Raw genomic sequence first — 23,109 nt, 5'->3', positions numbered from 1 at the left:
CCTGTGTCGGCCTCCTAAAGTACCACGAATACAGTTGTGAGCTACCATGCCTGGCCGGGTCTTGGGAGTTTTAGAAGAAGAAAAAAAAAGGGCAGGGGGCCAGGTGCAGTAGCTCAAGCCTGTAATCCAGGAGGTGGAGGTTGCAGTGAGCCAAGATCGCGCCACTGCACTCCAGCTTGGGCAACAGAGTGAGACTCTGTCTCAAATTAAAAAAAAAGGAAAAAATGAAAATTAAGAAAACAAAGCAGTTCCACTAGTGATGTTTTTTTCCACTACTGATGTTCAATGCTACCAACATTTTTGCCTTAAGATAACAAGCTTAAACAGCAGGCTCAACCTGCGATTAAGACGCATCTACGCAACATGAATGGATGCTGAGGAGAAATGACCCAGAGGCACTGTCGTCTTATCAAGCAGTTTATTTCCATTTTCAGTTCTATTGTTGACTTTTTAATAAATATTCACCTGGAATCTCCACTAAGGCTCCTCATGAGCAGGACCCAGTTCCTAGAATGTGCATGGTGAGTTAGCCCCCCAGTATACAGCAGAGGCTCAGCAAAAATTTTACTGCCTCCTAATCACTTCCCAGTGGCGTTTCCCAACATGTGAGATGTATACAGTTCACAAAGCCACAGGGAAACCGACATAGCAGGGCCATTTCAAAAGGGGGGGTATCTTCCAATTCTTCTGATTTGAGGAAATTCTAACTGTTGTGTGCTAACCTTGAACACATGCTAGCCTCCCTTTCTCAGATTCTGGAAAGGTCTAAAGTAATAGTTATTTCTCTAAAATGAAACATGTACTTCATTATTGTTTTTTTACCGATAGCTTCTATCTATGGCAACTTATGCTGGATTATTCCATCTATGGGAATCACATCAAGTTTTCTTTTCTTTTTTTTTTTTTTTTTTTAAGAGATGGGGTCTTGCTCTGTTGTCCAGGTTGGTCTTGAATTCCTGGGCTTAAGCTATCCTCCCGCCTCGGCCTCCCAAAGTGCTGGGATTATAGACATGCACCACTGAGTCTGGCCAAATTTTCTTTGTAAATACATTTGAGTGGCAGTAACTAATTTTAAAGGAAAAAAAAAACTGAAGTAATCTAGAGGTGGAACACAAATGAGGTAAAATATTAGAGAACTGATTGAGCAAGGACTAAAGATTGGGGCGCAATGCCCTCTGCACAGTCTGGTTCCTGAGGCTGAGGTGGGTGTGTTTCCAGTGGCGTAGGTCGGTCAGATTCTTCTGGCCTTTGAGAGCGCATGGATGTGACGTGGGGCCACACGTGAACCAGGTGCTGCCGAGTCCTGTGAAAGTCACACACCATATGGTGCACTACAGAGGTATAGGTTAAAGGCTGAAGCTTGAAACAAACAAACAAACAAACAAAAATCCTCTATAGAGCAAGATATATTCCTAGTGTTGAGCTGTTCCCAACCAAAAAAGATAAAATAAAATATGGAAAAAAATAAAATAAAAAAAGAGGCATTCCATCAGCGGCTATATTGAACAAGTAATGTATCATCAAGATATAATCACCCAACCTTTATTATTTCCAAGTGCAGTGTCAAGAGACATGTTACAGTCACTAAGGACAATGTACTTCTTTCAAACCTGGGCAAGAAGCCACACGACTGCACCAGACAAGCCGTGAGAGGCACTGCTCAGGAGGAAACGGCTGGGTCTCTTCACCAAAATTAGCTGACAGCATATTCCAGGAGCACATGCCCTTGTACTGCTTATAAACCAAGGGAGAAGGAGCAGCACCTCCATCATCCCAATGCCTTCCCTGACACAGGGAAATGGGCATCATTCTGTGGGAACAGCATCTTTGGACTCTGCATCAGTTTGTTCCACTTCGGCATCCGTGGCAGCTGGAGCAGGAGCAGCTCTGGTTTGGGCACTTTCTGCCTCTGCTCCCATTGTCTCGGTGCCATTTCCAGCCTCTGCAGCCTCACTTCTGGCCTCGTGGACGCCCTTCTCAGGTGCCGTTCCGCAGGGTACCTGCTCTTCCAGCAGCTGTTCAGCTTGAGAATCACTACTGGCCTCCGCTGTGTCCATGGGGCCTTCGCCCTCAGCTGGCTCCCCGTTGCTCTCTGGAGCAGGCGCTCCTTCCCCATCTACAGCCCTCACTGCTGCTGTAATCACCTCGGCTAAGACGTCCGCGGCCACCTCCTCAGGTGTCTCTTTCTTATCCTCACCTCCTAAATTGTCATCTCCTTCCATTTCTGGATCAACGGTTTCACTGGTGAAAGGGTCCTCACCCTGGCCAAAGAGGAAACACAAGTCAGTGTGGTCTAAGCAGAGCTCAGGAGGCCCATGAGTGCTGGGATGTCAGCTTTCCAGAACCAGCAGAGTCCACAATGAAACACTTCTGTAAGTTACACCACAGGAGTGAATCCTACGTGTTCTCAGAGCCTACAGATTCAGGAAAGTGTCGCCAGATATTCTGCAATTGGTTTTTTTGAGACGGAGTCTCATTGTCACCCAGGCTGGACTGCCGTGGTGTGATCTCGGTTCACCACAGCCTCCGCCTCCAGTGATTCTCTGGCCTCAGCCTCCCAAGTAGCTGGCATTACAGGCATGCGCCACCACGCCCGGCTAATTTTGTATTTTTAGTGGAGATGGTGTTTCTCTATGTTGGTCAGGCTGGTCTGGAATGCCAACCTCAGGTGATCTGTCCGCCTCAGCCTCCCAAAGTGCTGGGATTACAGGTGTGAGCCACTGCGCCCAGCCTGCAGTTTTTAATCAAGCATGTAACAGTGAGGAAAAGTTCACAAGACCTAGGATTTCTTAACTTGATGCCTTTTTTTTTTTTTTGAGATGGAGTCTCCCTCTGTCGCCCAGGCTGGAGTGCAGTGGCGCAATCTCAGCTCACTGCAACCTCCACCTCCCGGGTTCACGCCATTCTCCTGCCTCAACCTCCTGAGTAGCTCAAGGCACCTGCCACCACGCCCGCTTAATTTTTTGTATTTTTAGTAGAGACGGGGTTTCCCATGTTAGCCAGGATGGTCTTGACCTCCTGACTTCGTGATCTGCCCACCTCGGCCTTCCAATGTGCTGGAATTACAGGCGTGAGCCACTGCGCCCAGTCTTAACTTGATGTTTTTTAAAAAACGGCATGTAACAGAAGTTAACACTACGTAATTTTTTAGTGTCATTAAGGTGCAGTGGCTCACGTCTGTAATCTGTAATCCTAGCACTTTGGGAGGCTGGGGCCAGAGAACTGCTTGAGCTCAGGAGTTCGAGACCAGCCTGGGCAACATGGCGAAACCCCGGCTGTACAAAATATACAAAAATGAGCCGTGCATGGTGGCACATGCCTGCAATCCTAGCTACTCAGGAGGCAGAGGCATGAGAATCGCTTGAACCCAGGAGGCAGAGTTTGCAGAACAAAAAAAAAATTTTTTTTAAGTGTCATTTGTGCCCATAGCCTTGAGATAAATCCCCATTTTACAGAAAAGGAACTGAGCTTCAAAGATCAGTAACTTGCCAGAGGTAACAAAACTACTACACATCAGAATGAAGATTCAAATCAAGTCTGACTCCCTCAGAAGTCAAAATTCTCCTAACTATATGCTAAAAAACTATCTGTAGTCTAAAACAAGCAAACTAAAAGTTATCATTACCAGATTAGGAAACATGTTTTAAAATATGATGCTTAGGGCAAGGCGCTCATGCCTGTAACCCCAGCAATTTGGGAGGTCAAGGTGGGAGGATCACTTGAGGCCAGACCGGCATGGGCAACAGAGCAAGAGTGTCTTAAAAATTAGCCGGTGTGAGGCTGGGCGCAGCGGCTCACGCCTGTAATCCCAGCACTTTGGGAGGCCGAGGCGGGTGGATCACGAGGTCAGGATATCGAGACCATCCTAACATGGTGAAATCCCATCTCTATCAAAACTAAAAAAATTAGCCAGGAGTGGTGGTGGGCGCCTGTAGTCCCAGCTACTCAGGAGGCTGAGGCAGGAGAATGGCATGAACCCAGGTGGTAGAGGTTACACCACTGCACTCCAGCCTGGGCGGTAGAGCAAGACTCCATCTCAAAAAGAAAAAAAAAAAAAAAATGAGCCAGGTGTGGTGGTGTACTACCGCAGTCCCAGTTACCTGGGAGACTGAGCGGGGAGGACCTCTTGAGCTCAGGAATGGGAGGCTGCAGTGAGCTATCGTCACACCACTACGCTCCAGCCTGGTAAGAGAACAAGACCCTAACTCAAAAAAAAAAAAAAAAAAGAGACGCTTAGAAGCCTGAGCCCACACTTGACTCTAGAAACTTTTACCTTGCTTCAGCTACAAAGGTAAAATCATGAGTTATGTTTCTTCCCTCTTTTTTTTTTTTGAGACAGGGTCTCACTCTGTCATCCAGGCTGGAGTGTAGTGGCACGATCTTGGCTCACTGCAACCTCTGCCTCCTAAGTAGCGGGGACCACAGGCATGGGCCACCATGCCTGGCTAATTTATGTATTTTTTGTACAAACAGGGTTTCACCATGTTGTCCAGGCTGATCTCGAACTCCTGAGCTCAAAGTGATCTGCCCACCTCAGCCTCCCAAAGTACTGGGATTACAGGTGTGAGCCACCACGCCCAGCCCAGTCATGTTTCTTAAATTGGTTATTTAGATTCTGTGCCTTTAATGGATGGAACTGTCCAATATGGAAGTGTTTAGTAACTGAGAGGAGGGCAAACAGGTCCTGAAGTCAGGTTGTGGGCTGGGACTTAGCTGCCTGCCCCAAATGCTGAAGTACTGGGATGAACACTGAGCAAAATGGGTTTCACAAGAAAGAACTGGGAGCTCTTCCAACCAGCCTTCTCTCCATGAGCACGCACTTTGGAACTTTTATATGCTGCTCCCAGCATGAAGGCTCTGGTTCCTCACTACCCCTCACCTTCAACCTCATTCACCTTCAACCTCACTGTCCGTTGGCTCTATCAGTGAAACCTCTTTTTAGCTTCTCTTCTGGAAAACTATCATCTACCTTGGATATTTTTTTTGAGATGGGGTCTCGCTCTGTCAACCGGGCTGGAGTGCAGTGGCACAATCGTAACTCCTCTAACTCCTGGGCTCAGGGATCCTCCTGCCTCAGCCTCCCAAGCTACTGGGATTACAGGCATGAGCCATAACTCCCAGTTCTCCGCTTTCCTTTATTTTAAAGACCAGGTCTTGCTATGTTACCCAGGCTGAAGTGCAGTGGTACCACCATCACTCACTGTAGCCTCAAATTCCTGGGCTCAAGCAATCCTCCCATCCCAGCTTCCCGAGTAGGGCTAACCTTGGGTTTTTCTAAAGCACCTAAAAATCATTTGCTCAGAATTTTAAGGCTAAACAATCAGGATTTTCAAGCTGCACCACATCCCCAGAGTCCCCAGGCAAGCAGTGACTGATTGGAAATCCCAGTTGTCACGTTCCTGAGCCTGACGTACTCCAGTGTCCCTCAACTGGTCAAAAGACTCAGAAATGCTGAACGCTGCACTCTGGATTCAACTCCTTGCTCGTGGGGTTCGTCTTCCCTTTCAAAAGCTTTTCCTGTCTGTGGTACTCCCAAGCACAAACCTTGAGGTATTTCTCCAGCATCTTCACTATATGTCTGTTGTTCAAAACACTCTTCGCCACGTGGAGACTGGTTTTCTTGAACTGTTCAGCAGCCAACTGCAAAGGGAACCCAATGTGATCTTTTAAAAATGGCAAAGATAAGCAAGAGAACAAACCAGTCAGGCTCCGCCGAGTCATCCTGAGATCAGCCCTCTGCAGAGGCAAATCTCAAAACACCAGGCTCCACGAATCGAAAGAAGGCTCCAGAGAGACTGTGCAACCAAGACTAACAAACTGGAAAAGCTGGACAATCTTAAGAGATAAACGCAAAGATGCGCCACTGATACCCAAGTAGTACATGTAGAATCGGGGGTGAAACAAGAGCCTTCACAAATGAAAGGAGGTGTGGGCTCAGTGGAGGAAAAGGGCAAGCTCTTTCTTTTCAGTTTCTGGGGTTACACTGATTTCATAAGTTCAACAAAAGTATGACTATGCTGGGTGTGGCAGCTCACGCCTTCAGCACAATGGTCCCTTGTTTGTATACTGCTTTTCAGCTTATCTTTAACAGTACTGGGGCTGGGGGCAGTGGCTCACGCCTGTAATCCCAGCACTTTGGGAGGCTGAGGCGGGTGAATGACCTGAGGTCAGGAGTTCAAGACGAGCCTGGCCAACATGGTGAAACCCCATCTCTACTAAAAATACAAAAAATTAGCCGGACGTTGTGGCGGGCACCTGTAATCCCAGCTACTTAGGAGGCTGAGGCTGGAGAATTGCTTGAACCTGGGAGGTGGAAGTTGCAGTGAACTGAGATCGTACCTCTGCACGCCAACCTGGGCAACAAGAGTGAAACTCCATCAAACAAACAAACAAAAACCAAAAAACCATAACCAAAACCAAAACACAGTACTGTGAGATGGGTGGGCAGCTTTTGACCTCCCCATTTAATAGCTGAGTAAACTAAGGAGAGAGCTGCTAACCCAGGGCCAGAAAGTGACAGGCTGCAGAGCAAACGCAGCCACAGGCACCCTTCACTGTCTGCTTTTCTGCACTGACAGCAGGTATAGCTGTGTCACTGGATAGGGCCTCTATGGTCCGCAATGCTAAAAATACTTATGATTTGACTCCTTACAAAAGAAGGTATTTTTCCAGAATCTTCAACATGTGACCCCTGGGCTCAACATTTAGCCTGAAGCCCCATCAGGTAGGTAAGGACAGAACCAGTCCTTTAGTCCAAGTCCCCTGGGCCACTCGGCTCTCAATGGCCCTTTGGTCTCACCTTACAGAAGCCCCCAGGCCTTCAGCTACTGGGAAACTGACCTATGTGGAAACACTATCAGGAGAATCGTAGCTACTGCATTTAATTGAGTCTAAGCAACACATTTTCTCATATTTGTATAAAAATTGAGACGAATCCTACGACCCATCGATGGAAGTGACAGACTTGAAACACAGCAAGAGCCCCTAAAGATGTTGTTATTCCCCATAAGACACAGCAGGCTCTGAGCCGCAGCCCTGCAATGCGCACCCCAGGCAGTGTGGGAGGAAGACTCACCCTGCGGTTGTGATTGTGGTCCACGGAGTGCAGGTGCCGCTGGAGGAGCTGTGGCTGTGCAGGAATTAGCATGTCGCAGGCCAGGCAGTGAGCAGCCTCGATCTTCTTGAAGAAGTGCTCCTGGCCAATCCCTGCGAGGAAACGCATGTCTTTTAGGATCTGGGACAGCAAGTGATTCTTTCCTCCCACTCCCCAACAGGGCCCACGTTTTCTCCCTGCAACTCTGAGGAGTCAGAAGGGCACAGCCTGCCTTTCTATGGGGAGTATGGGTTAGCACATCGGCCTCTATAGCTGGGAATTCCGCACACTTCAGCTTTTCTGTTCCTCCTGGTCCTTTCTTTTCAAACCAAGGAGGAAAAGACATAAATGTACTTAACGTCAGGATATAAGCTACGATCTATGCAAAGCCACATCCGAAGGTTTCTTTCCACTGCTGCTGAGCGCTCTTCCCACAGGTCTCACCATCACCTTCTCAGCCACCTTGAGCTGGCTTTGCACCACATTGCTTTTTTTTGTTTCTGAGACTGAGTCTTACTCTGTCGCCCAGACTGGAGTGCAGTGGTGCGATCTTGGCTCACTGCAACCTCCGCCTCCAGGGTTCACGCCATTCTCCTGCCTCAGCCTCCCGAGTAGCTGGGACTACAGGCGCCCAGCCACCACGCCCAGCTACTTTTTTCTATTTTTTAGTAGAGATGGGGTTTCACCATGTTAGCCAGGATGGCCTGGATCTCCTGACCTCGTGATCCGCCACGCCCAGCCTCGCGCCACGGTTTACGGGTCCCGTCACATGCCTTACTACCATCCAGGACAGCAGGCATCCTGGGATCACAACTCACCTTTGAAAGGATCTGGTTTTGGTTTCGCAGTTTCTTTCTCCATCAATTCCTGACGCCGCTTCTCAATTTTCTTATTTCTGTTTACGATGTATTCCTAGGTGGGGTTGGAGATGGCATAAAGTAAAATGAGAGGCTGGCATGTGTGGACTTTTCTCAGCTGCCAGGGCTAGGCAGGCAGCTATCAGAGCAGTTCCATGGGCAGCACAGCACTATGGCCGGAGCTCTCGGTTGTCCCCGTGACTCGGGGACTTACACAGCTGCTCTATCTGGGAAAGGAAACCTTGGCCAAGTATGGCGTCTGATTTCCCTTTGTCCTTCAAGGAATCCGGCACCTGCCGGATAGATGGAAGATGAGGTGACAGGACCCAGCTGTCCTTTACCTGCAGGAACTCCACTGTCTTGTCAGGCAGCTTGGTGCTTATGAACCGCAGTGTCTCTTTGTGGAATTTGCTTTGCAGATGCTTCTGGATCTCTTCATCGTCAAAGCTACGGAACTTGCACACAGAACAGGCAAACTGAATTCTGGGGAAGGAAAACAAGGAGGGGAGTGAAGCAGGGAGCATCAGCTCACCTCTGGGGAGAGCTGAAATAGAATCAGGATTTTCAGGAATCTTTTTCTTTTTTTTTGAGACTGAGTTTCACTCTTGTTGCCCAGGCTGGAGTGCAATGGCGCAATCTCAGCTCACTGTAACCTCTAACTCCCGGGTTCAAACAATTCTCCTGCCTCAGCCTCCTGAGTTGAGTAGCTGGGATTACAGGCCCCCACCACCAAGCCTGGCTTTTTTTTTTTTTTTTGAGATGGAGTCTCGCTCTGTCGCCCAGGCTGGAGTGCAGTCCCATGATCTCAGCTCACTGCAAGCTCCACCTCCCAGGTTTACGCCATTCTCCTGCTGAGCAGCCGGGACTACAGGCGCCTGCCACTACGCCCAGCTTATTTTTTGTATTTTTAGTAGAGACGGGGTTTCACCGTGTTAGCCAAGATGGTCTCGATCTCCTGACCCGGTGATCCGCCCGCCTCTGCCTCCCAAAGTGCTGGGATTACAGGCGTGAGCCACTGCGCCCGGCCATTGTTTTCGCATTCTTATTTTATTTTATTTTTTGAGATGGAGTCTCGCTGTCGCCCAGACTGGAGTGCAGTGGTGCGATCTCAGCTCACTGCAACCTCCGCCTCCCGGGTTCAAGTGATTCTCCTGTGTCAGCCTCCCGAGTAGCTGGGGTTACAGACGCCCGCCACCACATGAAGTTAATTTTTGTATTTTTAATAGAGACGGGGTTTCACCATGTTGGCTAGGCTGGTCTCAAACTCCTGACCTGTGATCCACCCGCCCCCGCCTCCCAAAGTGCTGGGATTACAGGTGTGAGCCACCGTACCCAGCCTTTTTTTTTTTTTTTTTTTTTATTGGTATTTTTAGTAGAGACAGGGTTTTACCATGTTGGCCAGGCTGGTCTCGAACTCCTGACCTCAGGTGATCCACCCGCCTCAGCCTCCCAAGTAGCTGGGATTAGAGGTGCATGCCACTGCACTCAGCTAGGGAAAGTCACTGTTGAACCAAGAGTTCTGACTTCCCAAGGAGCAACAGAACGGCAGTTACCCAAACTTCCCCAGCTGAAGAATTGGAACACGGACTGGCAAGTATCTCAGGCAAATGATTCACATAGTAATCTGCTGACACTGCAGCCCCTCTGGCCCCAAAGCCCCTGAGAAAACACCGGAAAGCTGCAACTGCTCAGAACTGGGGACGCCCTAGGCTCTGGCTGGCGGCTCTTGGGGCCCAGCATCTAGCTCCACAGCTTCTCAGATGAGTTTCTCTCTGCAGCCACTGGGATGACACAAGGCAACCTCATTTTACGTGCAGACAAAACACCTCGCACAATTCAAAACACAAAACCCAAGACCAGCTCTCCCATGAGACTCCACATAGAGACATGTCACAACCAATTCTACAGATGAAAAGGGAGGCTTCTCTGTCACGGGCTTTTGAAGCCTCCCCAAAAGTAACCACGCTGCATGGCAAGGGAGAGCAGCCTGAAGACCCCCCAGGCCACCACACTGGGGTGCTTCCTCCCTGGCTCTGTCCTGGAGGCTCCTGCCCTTCTGGTGTAGGGGTACAGGCCCTGTGGCACTCAGGACTTCACCTCTGCCAACTCCACAGGCCTAGCTTCTGACCTCTGACAAGCACCACGAAGACACGTCCACTTCTGCAGACACCCCCTATGGAGTGGTGCGAACCCAGGAGGCAGAGCTTGCAGTGAGTGGAGATCGTGCCACTGCACTCCAGCCTGGGTGACAGAGCGAGGCTCTGTCTCAAAAAATAGATAAATAAAAATCAGTCACCTCTTCATTGGAAGAACATACAAGATTTAAAAAAAGCAAAAAGTAAAAAAATGTCATCTCTATGCCCTTCTCCCAGTACTCTGGGAGGTCAAGGCAGGAAGATCTCTTTTTTTTTTTTTTGAGATGGAGTCTCCCTCTGTCGCCCAGGCTGGAGTGCAGTGGCCGGATCTCAGCTCACTGCAAGCTCCGCCTCCCGGGTTCAGGCCATTCTCCTGCCTCAGCCTCCCGAGTAGCTGGGACTACAGGTGCCCGCCACCTCGCCCGGCTAGTTTTTTTTGTATTTTTTAGTAGAGACGGGGTTTCACCGTGTTAGCCAGGATGGTCTCGATCTCCTGACCTCGTGATCCACCTGTCTCGGCCTCCCAAAGTGCTGGGATTACAGGCTTGAGCCACCGCGCCCGGCCAGAAGATCTCTTGAGGCTAGTTCAATAGCCCAAGCAACAGACAAAGACCCCTGTCTCTTCATTATATTACTAAAGTTTAAAAAGAAAATGTCATCTCAGTTTCCATGTGACCTAGAAAGTCATCTACTCTATCCATCCTTTATCTGTTTAAAACAACAAGGGTTTCAATGTTCCTGTACCGCTTAAGAAGAAACAGTTCTGTGTGTGCTTCCTGGCTTCATTTTGCTAAGCATTTCCCTTTCTTTTGAGATGGAGTTTCGTTCTTGTAGCTGAGATTACAGTAGTAGCTGAAATAACAGGCACCTGCCACTATGCCTGGCTAATTTTTGTAGTTTTACTAGACAGGTTTCACCATATTGACCAGGCTGGTCTTGAACTCCTAGCCTCAAGCGAGCCGCCGGCTCAGCCTTCCAAAGTGCTGGAATTACAGGTGTGAGCCACTGCATCTCACCCCTTTTACTAAGCATTTCTTTGAACAAAACAATCACTGTCCAGGCTGGGCACAGTGGCTCACGCTTGTAATCCCAGCACTTTGGGAGGCCAAGGTAGGAAGATCACTGAGATCAGGAGTTTGAGACCAGCCTTGCCAACGCAGTGAATCCTCGCCACTACGAAAAATACAAAAATTAGCTGGGCATGGTGGCGGGTGCCTGTAATCCCAGCTACTCAGGAGGCTGAGGCGGAATTGCTTGAACCCAGGAGGCAGAGGTTGCAGTGAGCCGAGATTGCGCCATTGTACTCCAGCCTGGCCAACAGATCAAGACTCCATCTCAAGAACAAAAAAAAAAAAAAAAAAAAAAAAAAACCACTCTCCCACGTGAACCTTAAGGTCAAGGATTCTTCAGCATCACATGATCACTGGTAATTTCAGTTTCTAGTGGGAAGCCACTTAACTCCTGGCAGGGAGGGGCAGGCACATGGTGTGCTCACGCTGACATCCTTTGGGCTCAACAGTTTGCAATCATTTTCTAGTCTGGGACAAAATCTTGATGGTAGGACCATGTCCCTACCTGTCTCCTAGCTACGTCAAACTCCAGGGGTGGTCTGGATTTGGATAAGGTGAACGCAGGACACTGACTGAGATGCCAGACACCAGGCCAGGGACAGAGCCGCCCCTCAGGCCTGCAGGAGAGTAATAGAGCCCCCTGCTGGGCAGTTATGCACCACACAGACCCACTAGTAAGGCTGGGACTCCAGAGGAAAAGAGACATGAGTCAAACACCAGTTCTCTAAGCAAGAACAGAAACCTAACTTCGCCAAAGCAACATCCCAGCCGTCCTAGAAGACAGGTAGCTTGTGTGCTGGGAGCACAAGCGATGGCCTTTTCTGCACTCTCAACGGTTTCCTGTTTTGCCTCCCACTGGTTTGGCCAGAGGAGTCAGGCTACCAGGCCCCCAGCACTGTGAAGGGAGGACAGGTGAGCTCGGGAGCGCCTCCACTGCACCAGGTCCACCTCCTCCTGTGGGGGTGTGTGCCCGTGCCTCACCTGTCGGCTGCACGGTCCCGCGTCCTGTCTCTTCTCCTTTGCTTTTCCCTTCTCTTCTTCACATCCTCATCCTCGTCATCCTTCTCTCCTGCAACAGACAAGTCCCTTCGAGACGCTCTGAGGGGCCTGCAAAGGAGCTGAGCTCCAGGGCCTGGTCGGGGTGCTGCGGCTTGGCCACTACACCCTGTGCCCTGCCACTGCCTGCACCACACGGCAGAGTCCAGGATGCCCCAAGGCACCGTCAGAGACTCCTCGTGGACACGGGCCTGGAGTGAGAGGCCAGAGTAGTCACCTCACTCCCCACATGGCCTGAGGCGGCCAGGACGGGCCAGGGACACAGCCTGCCCACCCCATGTACACCACAGCCCCCTGCTGTCTCTGTCCTCCCCATCCTGCTTGTCCAATCTCATGCCCTGCAATGGGGTCTTCTCCCAATATCACAGGAGAAGCCAATTCTCCCCGGATGAAGAGGCGGCAGCTGAAGGCCTCAAGAAGTGAAGCAGCTGCTCCGCCGCCCTCTATCCCACCTCTAGGTGGACCGTGACGAGTGTCCTGGTGGCCCCGTCTGAACTAGGGCCTCAGCAGGTCTGATAGTCCTTGCTGGCCCGACCTCTATCTTCCACTCACAAAAACCGTCAATCTAGGGCTTTCCCAGGGCTGCGTGGGAAGCAATCCTAGAAAAAAAATCTGGGAAGAGACCGATTGGTCCTCCCATCCGTCCCCCGGGGCCAGCACAGGAGCTCCTCGGAGAGCCACAAGGCCATCATCCCAGCGTGAGGCCAGGGACAGACGCTGAAAAAAGGTTGGAGAAGCATCTGAACTGTAACCCCTACCCCTGATGCCAGTCCCGAGACTGTCCCACGAAGATGGCGACCGGCGTGCGCTGCTCAGAAGCCTCTCAAAAGGGCGTGTGGGATTTTTGGCAAGAGGTCACTGCCTGAAACTATGACTGCTGTTTAATAGCAAAGTCATCCCGGGTAGGTAGCAGGACCTGCGCGCAACAGACATGTCACCTTTGCTTTAGCATTGTGCCGCTAAGCGCTCGGGGCGCCCCGTGCTATGGACAGGCCTGCTGCGGGTCGCACGGGGGAGGACCGCAGAGGGCTGGCTAAGCCTGAACAGGAGGAGCATCTAAGCCAAGGGCCTTCAGAATGCACGGGAGCAGGGCCACTGAGGAGCCAGCCTGTGATCCTTGGGGTAACCAGCTACGGAAAGACCCACAGAACAGGTAAAGAAACAAGTGGCTTCAGGGCGAGCTCCAGGCCGCAGCACCTCAGGCCGCCCTGCCGTGGGGGCTTTAAGCCTGGTCTGCTGTTGCTACAGACCCTTTCGTCTCCTGCACTGGACATGAAGAGACCTACTGAAGGGCGCCTGCCTCTCAAAGACCCAGTGGGCCTGGTGCTCCCGACCCCGCAGCTGTCTGCTGTCACACACTTGCAGGCACAAAGCAATGTGCACTGCAGCTGCCAGTATCCCCACCACAGAGGTCCACAGCATGGCCCAGGGCAGGTGACGGAAAGAACTGGACAAAAGGAAGCCCTAGAGAAAACAGTTCAGGGACATGCATGGCCGAGCAGGGCACAGAAGATGGGCTGGGAGCCTCTTCTCTCATGTGTCTCCTTCCCTACAAACTTCAACTGTGGTGGACACCCAAGGCTGCCCCCCATCCCCACTACAGCCTGCATCGGGTCAGGCAGACAGACCCGTTTCCGGTAAATGCTGCCCCAGACACTTTGAAGCAAAGTGTCGGCCGACTGCCACGGTCAAGGCCCATCTGGTGGCTGCAGCCCCTCTTCCCCCACAGCCACGGGCCCCTCCATCCAGGCCCCGGCTTGCTCAGAAGCTGGGCAGTAAGTGCGGAGCAGCCAGGAAGACACAGGAAAGCTGCAAGGGACACGGTGACGCCTACCTCTCTGCTTCCCAGAGTCGCAGAAGTCATCCTCCTGGAAAAGAGAATACACGAAGTCCGGCAGTGAGCTGGTGTGTCCACAGCTCTCCACAACCAGCCCAGTCCCTGGCCACTGCCTGGTGGGTAGTCTCACCCCAAACCTAGGTTGTTAAACCACCAAGAATGAGCCACAGCGTCAGGACCACCCTCTGGGGCTCAGGACAGGGCCTGTGTGTCCTCTTATTACTCCCAGTTGCCTTCAGAGATTCTGTGACGACCACCTTTCTAGAAAGCCACTCACCCACCCTCTCTCGGTTCCTCCTATGCTGCAGAACTGCCTACCTCGTGACAAAGGCCCACCCATACAATTCTATGAACAGAGCCTGTTCGCCAACCGTAGGGAGAGGGAGTCTCACTTGGGGGATGCCAGTTTCAGCATTCTTGACAGAAAATGGGTTCCACCATGTTTCCCGAGCTTTTGTTTATATTTATCCAATATCTTTTTTTTTTTTTTTGAGACAGTCTCGCTCTGTCTCCCAGGCTGGAGTGCAATGACATGATCTCGGCTCACTGTAACCTCTGCCTCCTGGGTTGAAGCTATTCTCCTGCCTCAGCCTCCGGAGTAGCTGGGACCACAGGTGCACGCCGCCACGTCCGGTTAATTTTTGTATTTTCAGTAGAGACGGGGTTTCACCATATTGGCCGGGATGGTCTCGATCTCGTGACCTAGTGATCCACCCACCTCGGCCTCCCAAAATACTGGGATTACAGGCGTGAGCCACCGCACCTGGCCTATATTTACCCAATGTCTTGATAACAAATCATGTATAGATAAAAACAATTCAACTGAGAATCTAAACAGAGCTGACTCCTTGGGCAGTGAACATACGGTTAAATTAAGAATCAGCAGGTTTGCAGAGATTCCTAGTCTCAACACCAGCAAAATAGCAATCAAGGGAGACTCTGAAAACCTGAAAAGCCACCGTCTCCTGCCTATGTGACTGTAAGGACTTGGGAAGGCCCTCTTTCCCACGCTGGACATCTAGGCCCTACACCTCCAACTTGGATCAGAATCTTCACTGGGGTGGCTGAGGCACCTCCCCAGGAGCTTGGGGTGGTCCCGGCTACGAACTGGCCCCACATGCTACCCGCCTGTGCCTTGTTGTGAGGACGGAAGGATGAGGACACCGGTCAGCGGCACCTGCTATGGAGCTGGTGGCAAATCAGCCTCCAGCCTGTGCTTGGAAGCTTCAGCCTATAGTCCCTGCACTTACTGGCCTGGAGATGAGGGAGAGGAACTGGGAGCTTTTTTTAGAAAGGGAATGTTTGCTGTAAGTTGAAAACATTTTTTCGAGACAGTCTCCCTCTGTCGCCCAGGCTGGAGTGCAGTGGTGCAATCTCAGCTCACTGCAACCTCCACCTCCTAGGTTCAAGTGATCCTCCTCCCTCAGCCTCCCGAGTAGCTGCGACTACAGGCACATGCCACCACTCCTGGCTAACTTTTGTATTTTTAATTGAGATGGGGTTTCACCATGTTGGCCAGGCTGGTCTTGAACTCCTGACCTCAAGTGATCCACCCACCTGGGCCTCCCTAAGTGCTAGGATTACAGGTGTGAGCCACTGCGCCCGGCTAAGGTGGAAAACTTTTAGAAACCTAGCTAAAAGTCAGGGTCCTAAATCCACTCAGAGGTAGTCAAATCTATCATGGCAGCCACTCCTGCCCCTTTGTGAGGAAGGGCGATTAAAGAAGAAATCCCACGCTAGAGCTGAAAGGGCTGCCTGGTGGACTTACACCCTTGAATTCTTCATCTCCCGAGCGGAAGTCACCAGCTGCGTCATCTGCCAGACACAAAGAGAGGAAAAGTCAGTCCCCGGAGAGTGGTCCCATCTGGTCTCCACCCTCCCAAGCTCGCCGTCCAGGGTGAGTGTGCCCTGACCACAGTGGCGGTGAGACATGCCACCCGCGAGTGTCCACGACACAGACGGGGCAGGCAGACCCCAGCAGGCAGCTGACCCATCCTACATCCGCCTGGCCCACCTGGCCCCCAGGACATACCATTTTCAGAGAAATCTCCTTCACTGTCAACCCGAGCCAGTTTGGTGTCTGGCTCCTCGTAAAGTTGGAACTGCTTCCGTTTCCTGCCCATGCCATCTGGTCCGAAGCGGTCAAACCCCCTCCTCTTGGGCTGCAGACAACAAGCACACCCCGTGAGCTACTTACCGGGGCCGTGAAGATGGCCACAGAAAACAGCAAGGTTATAAGATCAGACAACACGGGCCCAAAAGGTCTTTTAAAAAGCAGAGACAACCTATTTGAAACTAAAAAGAAAATCATGCTGAGTGAAAGAAGCCAGGAACAAAAGGCCGCACGTTTCGTGACTCCATCTGTGCAAAATGTCTAGAACATGCAACTCCAGAGACCAGTGGTGGTTGCTGGAGGCTGCGGGGGAGGAGACGGGGGTGACTAAGGAGCAGAGGTTTCTCTTCCAGCTGACAGAAATGCTAAGATTAGGCTGTGGTGGTGGGCATGGTTGCACAATCCTGTAAATTAACTAGAAGTCGAACTGCGCACTTAAAAACATTGAAGTGAATGTTGAGATGGGGAAATTTTACCTCGATAAAGCTGCCAAAAAGAGAAGCGAAGGCAGCTGGAAGGGACCTTGTGAGGGCTTACCCGATCCCGCATCCGAGGCTGCGAGCGGCCACATCCGTAGGGCATGGTGCTGTCATAGCCGCCTGCCGCCTGCATGCCCATCACGCCGTAGTCGGGAGCCATGGACTGGGAGAAGAGGGACGGAGGCGGCCGGCTGGGGGAGGGCCCTCCCAGGCCCCGTCCACCCACGTAGTTCAGCTCGTTCCATGGCGTGGACAGGGGCTCAGAGGACGCAGTGGGGGGCACGAAGGGGTCACTGCGCATGAAGGCGCCAGGGTTGCTCCGGTCCTGGAAGCGGCCCTGGCCCCGGCCCCGCATGAAGCCATCAAGGGAGCCCCGCTCCCGGGCCGGGTCCCGACATTCACTGTACTGCCCCCCAAAGCTGCCATTGCGGTCAGACCCCAGGTCGAAGTCATAGTCATAGCTGTAGCTGGGGCGGTAGGGGTTGTGCTCGGGCAGGCAGGGCCTGGAGTCATAGGACTCGAACGGCTGGAAGCGGAAGGAGCTGCAACAGAAGCACAGCCTGTCAGGGGCAGTCGCCCCAGTCACCCGCTGCCACACTCCCTCAGTATAACCTCAACGCCCCTACATTCAAAACAGCAACCCAAACCGCCCTGTATCCCACCTAAGCGCTCGGATGGCCAACACCAACCAACAGCCCCCGGGAACGCTGCTGAGTGGGGGCTCAGAACCCCTGGCCACAGGAGCAGCAGGATGCAGGAAAAAGGAGTCTCAGGGAGCTTAGCCAACAACCACGCCCAAGCCCCACCATGAAGAAAAGCAAGGAAGTCCTACTGTAACACCGCTGGCCCCCCACGAGCCCAGCTCATCGATGCCACACCCAGGAGGGAGGCGAGGACAGGTCCTCCCTCAAGAGTGGGTGCCCGCTCCCATGTGCACAAAGGTGGGGAGGTGTGGGGTCCCAGGGGAAGGGCTTGGGTCCATAATCACCTCTCCCGGTCCTGCATGCCCTCCCCACCGCCGCCGCTCCCGCCCCTGCCTCCTTCCTTGGACATCATGTCCAAACGCTGGTTGATCTTGGCAATGAGGGAGTCGGAATTGTCGGTGCATGGCTCTGGGCCATAAGAGGCCATGTGCACGGCAGGGCCCCCCGCCGCCAGGCCGCCATCGTTGGCCTTGGCGGCCTCCCACGAGGCTGGGCCGTAGCTGTAGGTTGCGCCTGTGGTGACACTGGTGTTCTGGGCACCGTAGTAATTGTAGTTTTCATAACCTGTCATGGGGGGAGGAGCCAAGTCAGACCTCAGCACCCATGAGACCTGTCCATGGTGGACACAACCAGGGAGGGGCACCCACTGCCACCAAGAAGGAAAAGGGGTGTGGGATCCAGTGCTGCTGGCATCATTTCACACTGCACTGTGACCTGCCAAGAGGCAGCAGGAGGTAGCCAAAGAAAGGGGCAGCCTCAGGGCCAAGCAGTGGGTTTTCCGTGCCAGACTCTAGGACCTGTTCCCCATTCTAAGCCGGGTGACTGAGTCTGGGAACAGCAGTTCCGGCTGCTGACAGGCCCCACAAAGGAGCGCTGCTCCCAGAGCACAGTCCTCCCCATCATGCCTCCCTGAAGCTGCCCACCACAGCTGTCTGCAGCCGCCCCACCCCACCAACCGCTCCGTATTCACAACAGCAGCCCTGGCTGGCTGTGTCCTCAGGAACAGAGCCAGAAAGTCCACGTCAAACCTCCCTGAAGGGCTGACCTGCCTGGCCTTCAGATCAGAGGCCCACTCGCCCACCCACAGACCCCCCCCTCCCGCCACAGAAGGGCTTACCTTGCCAGCTGGCCACGCCAGTTCCATATGCACCTTAGGGGAAACAAAAACACACAAGAGCCCTGTTTGCAGAACGAAGGCACTGGCACCCCAGCTGTCACCCCGCTCCACTCTCCACAGTCCCAGGGCCAGGGCTTCCCTCTGCAGCGCTCAGGGAGGCACCCTTGGGTGTTCTTAGCTCACTCAACTCCTACAGAGCACTAGGCTGAGCACAAGCCAGCCTTCTCCCGTGCAAGGCCAACTTCCCGTCAGGGCAAGGGAAGGGATGCTGCACGTTTCCCAGGAAGCTCGTCTACTGTGGGCTGCCGCCAAGAGGTTGGCCGGGTCAGGCCCCAGGCAGAGTCCTCGTAAAGGGCCAGTTCCCACCAGAAGCCAGAGTGCAGGCGCTGCCAACTGCACAGCTAGGCACTGGTGCAAAGTCACGTCCTCAACTCAAGCGAGCAAGAGGACGTTATGTGCCTCGAGCGACGTCGAAGGCCTCCTCCTGAAACACCGGGTGGTGGCTTGAAAAGCAGCCCCACTCCCCATATTGCTAGAGACAGATCTCAGACTCAGAACACAAAGGAAGCCCTCGTGCCCTAGAACACGGGCTGGCAGAAAGCAGAAAATCTTGCCAGCAGAGAGCACACAACGGCCCCCCAAACAAGCCTAGCATCATGACTCTGACTCTAGAGTGGGGGTCTGCAAAAAGTCAGGCCACACGGAGCCCACTGCCCACCTTGGCACAGCCCTTGTGATTTTCGAATTTCAGTGCTCATAAGTACGTACCAGCACACTGCCTGTAGCCCCGTGTTCTCAGGCTCTGTCCTCAGTGAAGGGTGAATTTTACATTTTTAAATGGTTGGGGTAAAGCTTCTAAGGTATATTCAGTGACACATTTTGACATGAAATATATTACTGACACATTGGGTCAAAACTCAGAGACTATGCAAATTAAGAAAAACTATGAGCTATAGTGAATAATATCACATAAACGTTGGCTAATTAATTGTAACAAATGCATCACACTAATGCAAGATTTTTTTTTTTTTTTTTTTTTTGAGACAGGGTCTTGCTCTGTCACCCAGGCTGGAGTGCAGTGGCTCACAGCTCACTGCAGCCTTGACCTCCTGGGCTCAAGCAACCTTTCTACCTCAGCCTTCTGAGCGGCTGGGATTACAGGCATGCACTGCCACGCCCTACTAATTTTTTATTACTAGGATAAAAGGATCACTTGAGCTCGGGTCTCAAACTCCCAGGCTCAAGTGAGCCTCTTGTCTCAGCCTCCCAAACTGCTGGGATTATAGACATAAGCTGCCTCACCCAGCTAATGAAAGATCTTACTAATGAGGCTGGGTGTGGTGGCTGACACCTGTAATCCCAGCACTTTGGGAGGCCAAGGAGGGCTGATCGCGAGGTCAGGAGTTCGAGACCAGCTTGGTCAACATCGTGAAACCCTGTCTTTACTAAAAATACAAAAATTAGCTGGGCGCGGTGGTGGGTGCCTGTAATCCCAGCTACTCAGGAGGCTGCGGCTGCAGTGAGCCGAGATCACACCCCTGCACTCTAGCCTGGGCAACAGAGCAAGACTCTGTCTCAAAAGAAAAAAAAAATCGTACTAATGAGAGACACTACACCTGAGTAGAGATGTGTGGGCCTATGAAACTACTACTACTAAATCTAAAGCTGTGCTAAAAATCTGTTAATTATAGAGAAAAAACACCTTGGATATACCCTCAGCTATTTACTCAGAATAAAATTATTTTGCCAAAATAGAGGATTTAATAACACACACAAATTATGATCTTCGAATTATAATGTCTATAAGTAACTACTGGCATTGTCCCATCCACTCTTTCACACATTTATGACTGCTTTCCTGCTACAGAGACTGTGGAGCTCATAAAGCCACAAAGATATTCACCATCTGATCCTTTACACAAAGTTTGCTGACCCCCGGGCTACCACCTCCCTTGACCCTGGTGACCATCAGGTTCAGCTCTGCCATGCTAGGGCCTTGAATGTAGGGGAAGCCCACGCCTCACCCGCAAAGCAGAGCCCACTTACCCTGGGTGTTGGCAGGTCCAGCACTCCATGCCCCATAGCCTGCAAGAAGACCCCGTGAGTTAAGATTCTATTTGTCACACCAGAGAACCAGTCCTTTCAGGGGTACTCCTAAAGGGATCTCCTTACAGTTCAGTGTCAGCCTTACAAGAAGGAATACCCCCCCAACACACAAAAAAGCCACCCCACAGCTGGCTAACGGCATCATCGCATTCCACGTGGCTGAGATCAAAGCAGAAAAAGAAGGGTGGGAAGTGGGCTTGGAAGTCAGCTCCGCCTGCAGAGGGACCTTGGCCAAGTACCTCACCCCTCCAAGAGTCCATCCACAACTGAGGCTAACACAAGACAATCCACTCAGCATGAGGACACATTCCCCCACTCACCACACAGCCAGGAAACCAGTTCCGACTACTATCACAAGTACCCCGTCACTGAGAACAAGCATGGGAATTTGGTGACATAAAACTGCATCGCTCTAAGCCGCACTTCCTATCACTTTTAAGCCCTCCACGGATCCCGTGGACCTTTAAGTCCCAGGGCCTTGGCCTGGCCCAAAGGCATCAGACTGCAGTCTTCGACCCTCCAACACCCCCGCCCACTATGGGATCTGTCTGGTCCCTCCAGGAAGGAGGATGGGAACTGTGTTCTCTTCATTTCTGTGTCCCTGGGGCCCAGCACTGAGCTGCGCGCGGGTGGCCACCATGCCTGTTAAATGACTTCACTTTGATGAGGCAGGAACATACTCATGTCTCCCTCACCAGAACAAGCCCCGCCGCTAAGTGCCTAGTGTGTGCCGATACACTGCAAGTACCCAGCAAACCCTGTTGTCCCGAAGGCCATTCAGAGACAAGGGAGCTAGGCTCATGGGTTACGAGACTTGACCCAGTCATAACCGCTGAGTTTTGCCCTCTGCTATGCTACGCCTTCCCCTCCGTCATACCGCAAAGCCTTCTAAATTTGCATCCGTGCAACAGAAAGGCAGACTGCAGATTCTAACAGCAAGTAACCAACCTCGAGAGGCCGCTTCCCTGTGAAGCTCTAGTGTAAGTAGCACGCACTATTAACCTTAAAACGCTCCCCGAAACACAAGAAATCGGGGAAGCTGAACTATCTCCACTGTGCCTGAAAGGTTTTCGGGAGGTAGGAAAAGGGGATTAAAAAAAACCTCTCCAAACTAAGACTGAAAAAGGCAATACCGGCAGAAAAGATCTGATGGGAAGGAAAGGAAAGAATGGTGAAATCTACCCAGGCTGTGGAAGACCAGGAGAGCCAGGCAGAGCCTTCGCTAGGACCCGGAAGACACCAAAGCACACCGCGCACGCTGCCGCCTCAGGACCGACCCCTCTCCTGTCTCTGCAATTTCTGGTGATGGGATAATTTTGCCCTGCCACTTCTCAAGATCGACAACTTCTTGAGCTCCTGCAGCCAGAATCAGACCACTAGCTTCTCTACACCCAGTCGAGCTCCACCCAGCGTGTCCCAACTATCCCCTGTGGGCAAACTTGGCTTCCAGAAGGCTCTGATTCCAGAGCCGGGGAGCAGGAAGCTCGAGAAAATCGGCTCTACTGCAGGCCAAGCGCTAAAGCCAAGCGGGGAAAGGACACGTTCCCTCTTGCACAACCCCTTGGCCCCTCCAAGCCACCACAACGCACTGCCTACATGAGAATGGCCAATCTGTCACCAGCCCCAGGGCACATCAGGTTTCCAGCTTTGTACAAACACTCAGCATCTGCCCCTCACCATCCTGTCCCACGCCAGCACGCGCCGGGTACAGAGCTGGAGCCCGGCGAGGCTGACTCCCGCGCCGGCCGCACTCGGTCCCACTACGCAGCACCGGGGATTAAAGGCCCGACCCCGCGCAGCCCGACGGCTTCCGGGACAGGGGCCCTGGGCCTTGGGAGCCCAGCGGAGGCCCCACCCGGCCCAGAAGGCCTAGGGCAGGTCGGGAGAGGCGGCCCCAGCGGTCCACCTGTGGCCCCAGACCCAGCGCCCGGAGCCCGACCTCAGGACCCCACGCTGTAGCTCCGCCCCCTAGCGCCGCCATTTTGTGGCGTCTTCGGAACAGGAAGCCGGGAGTGCAAACCCCGGGGTCGCCGGGGGCCGGAAGGGCCCTGCCGAAGGTGAGGGACAGAAACGGCCCGCACAGCCCAAGGAGCCCCCCCATGAAGCCCACCGCGGCGTCTGCCCCAACCCCGAGTCCCGCCCGCCTCTTCGGGCCCTGACGGCCAATCCGCACGCAGCGCCCCGGGAGCGACGGCGCCAAAGCCCAATGAGCGGCGCGCGCGCGCGCGCCCTGGCCGCCTCTCTGCAGGGCCCGGCTGCGGCAACCACACTCGGGACGAAGGCCCGGCCCGCGGCAGTCTGCGCAGCGGCTGCGTGGCTCGCACTCAGCCTTCGCTCCCTACTCTGCACCCAGCAGCCTACACAAACCTCCGTAGCCCTGGTCCATGTCTTCAACGCGGCCCACCAGCAGCCCCTTTTACTAGGCGACCACAGCACGCATGCGTTCAATGCACCTCCGCCGTCGACTACTGGAAGACTAGGCGCACACGTCACTACTTCCGCGCGCTCCCATTGGCTGGCCTTCACGAGGGTCCGCCCTCGC

The 23,109-nt window shown here is 52.8% G+C and overlaps 1 protein-coding gene across 1 annotated transcript; it reads right to left on the bottom strand.

Annotated features, from left to right (window-relative positions):
- Positions 1-401: 401 nt before the first annotated feature.
- On the bottom strand, positions 402-23,052 carry AKAP8 (A-kinase anchoring protein 8). The gene is made up of 14 exons (XM_007995582.3): positions 22,935-23,052; positions 20,508-20,546; positions 18,462-18,494; positions 17,629-17,908; positions 16,699-17,182; positions 16,081-16,210; positions 15,817-15,863; positions 14,046-14,079; positions 12,137-12,224; positions 8,292-8,433; positions 7,912-8,005; positions 7,076-7,206; positions 5,545-5,640; positions 402-2,261 (listed from the first exon to the last, which is right to left on the bottom strand). The coding sequence occupies exons 1-14, from the start codon at positions 22,951-22,953 to the stop codon at positions 1,806-1,808; spliced, it is 2,073 nt and encodes a 690-aa protein (XP_007993773.3). The 5' UTR covers positions 22,954-23,052; the 3' UTR covers positions 402-1,805.
- Between the last annotated feature and the right edge of the window lie 57 nt (positions 23,053-23,109).

This window comes from Chlorocebus sabaeus, chromosome 6 (genome assembly GCF_047675955.1).
Source record: "Chlorocebus sabaeus isolate Y175 chromosome 6, mChlSab1.0.hap1, whole genome shotgun sequence".
Lineage (NCBI taxonomy): Eukaryota > Metazoa > Chordata > Mammalia > Primates > Cercopithecidae > Chlorocebus > Chlorocebus sabaeus.
The sequence above is the reverse complement of the archived record's forward strand: the minus strand, read 5'-3'. Positions and strand labels throughout refer to the sequence as shown.

Bases quoted from the DNA above. Each gene is read 5' to 3' on its own strand.
- AKAP8 (XM_007995582.3), bottom strand. The intron at 8,434-12,136 runs GTGAGGCACGGG...TTCCTTCCCCAG, and splicing joins CGGGACCGTGCAGCCGACAG to AATTCAGTTTGCCTGTTCTG. The intron at 7,207-7,911 runs GTGAGTTGTGAT...GTTTCCTCGCAG, and splicing joins AAAACCAGATCCTTTCAAAG to GGATTGGCCAGGAGCACTTC.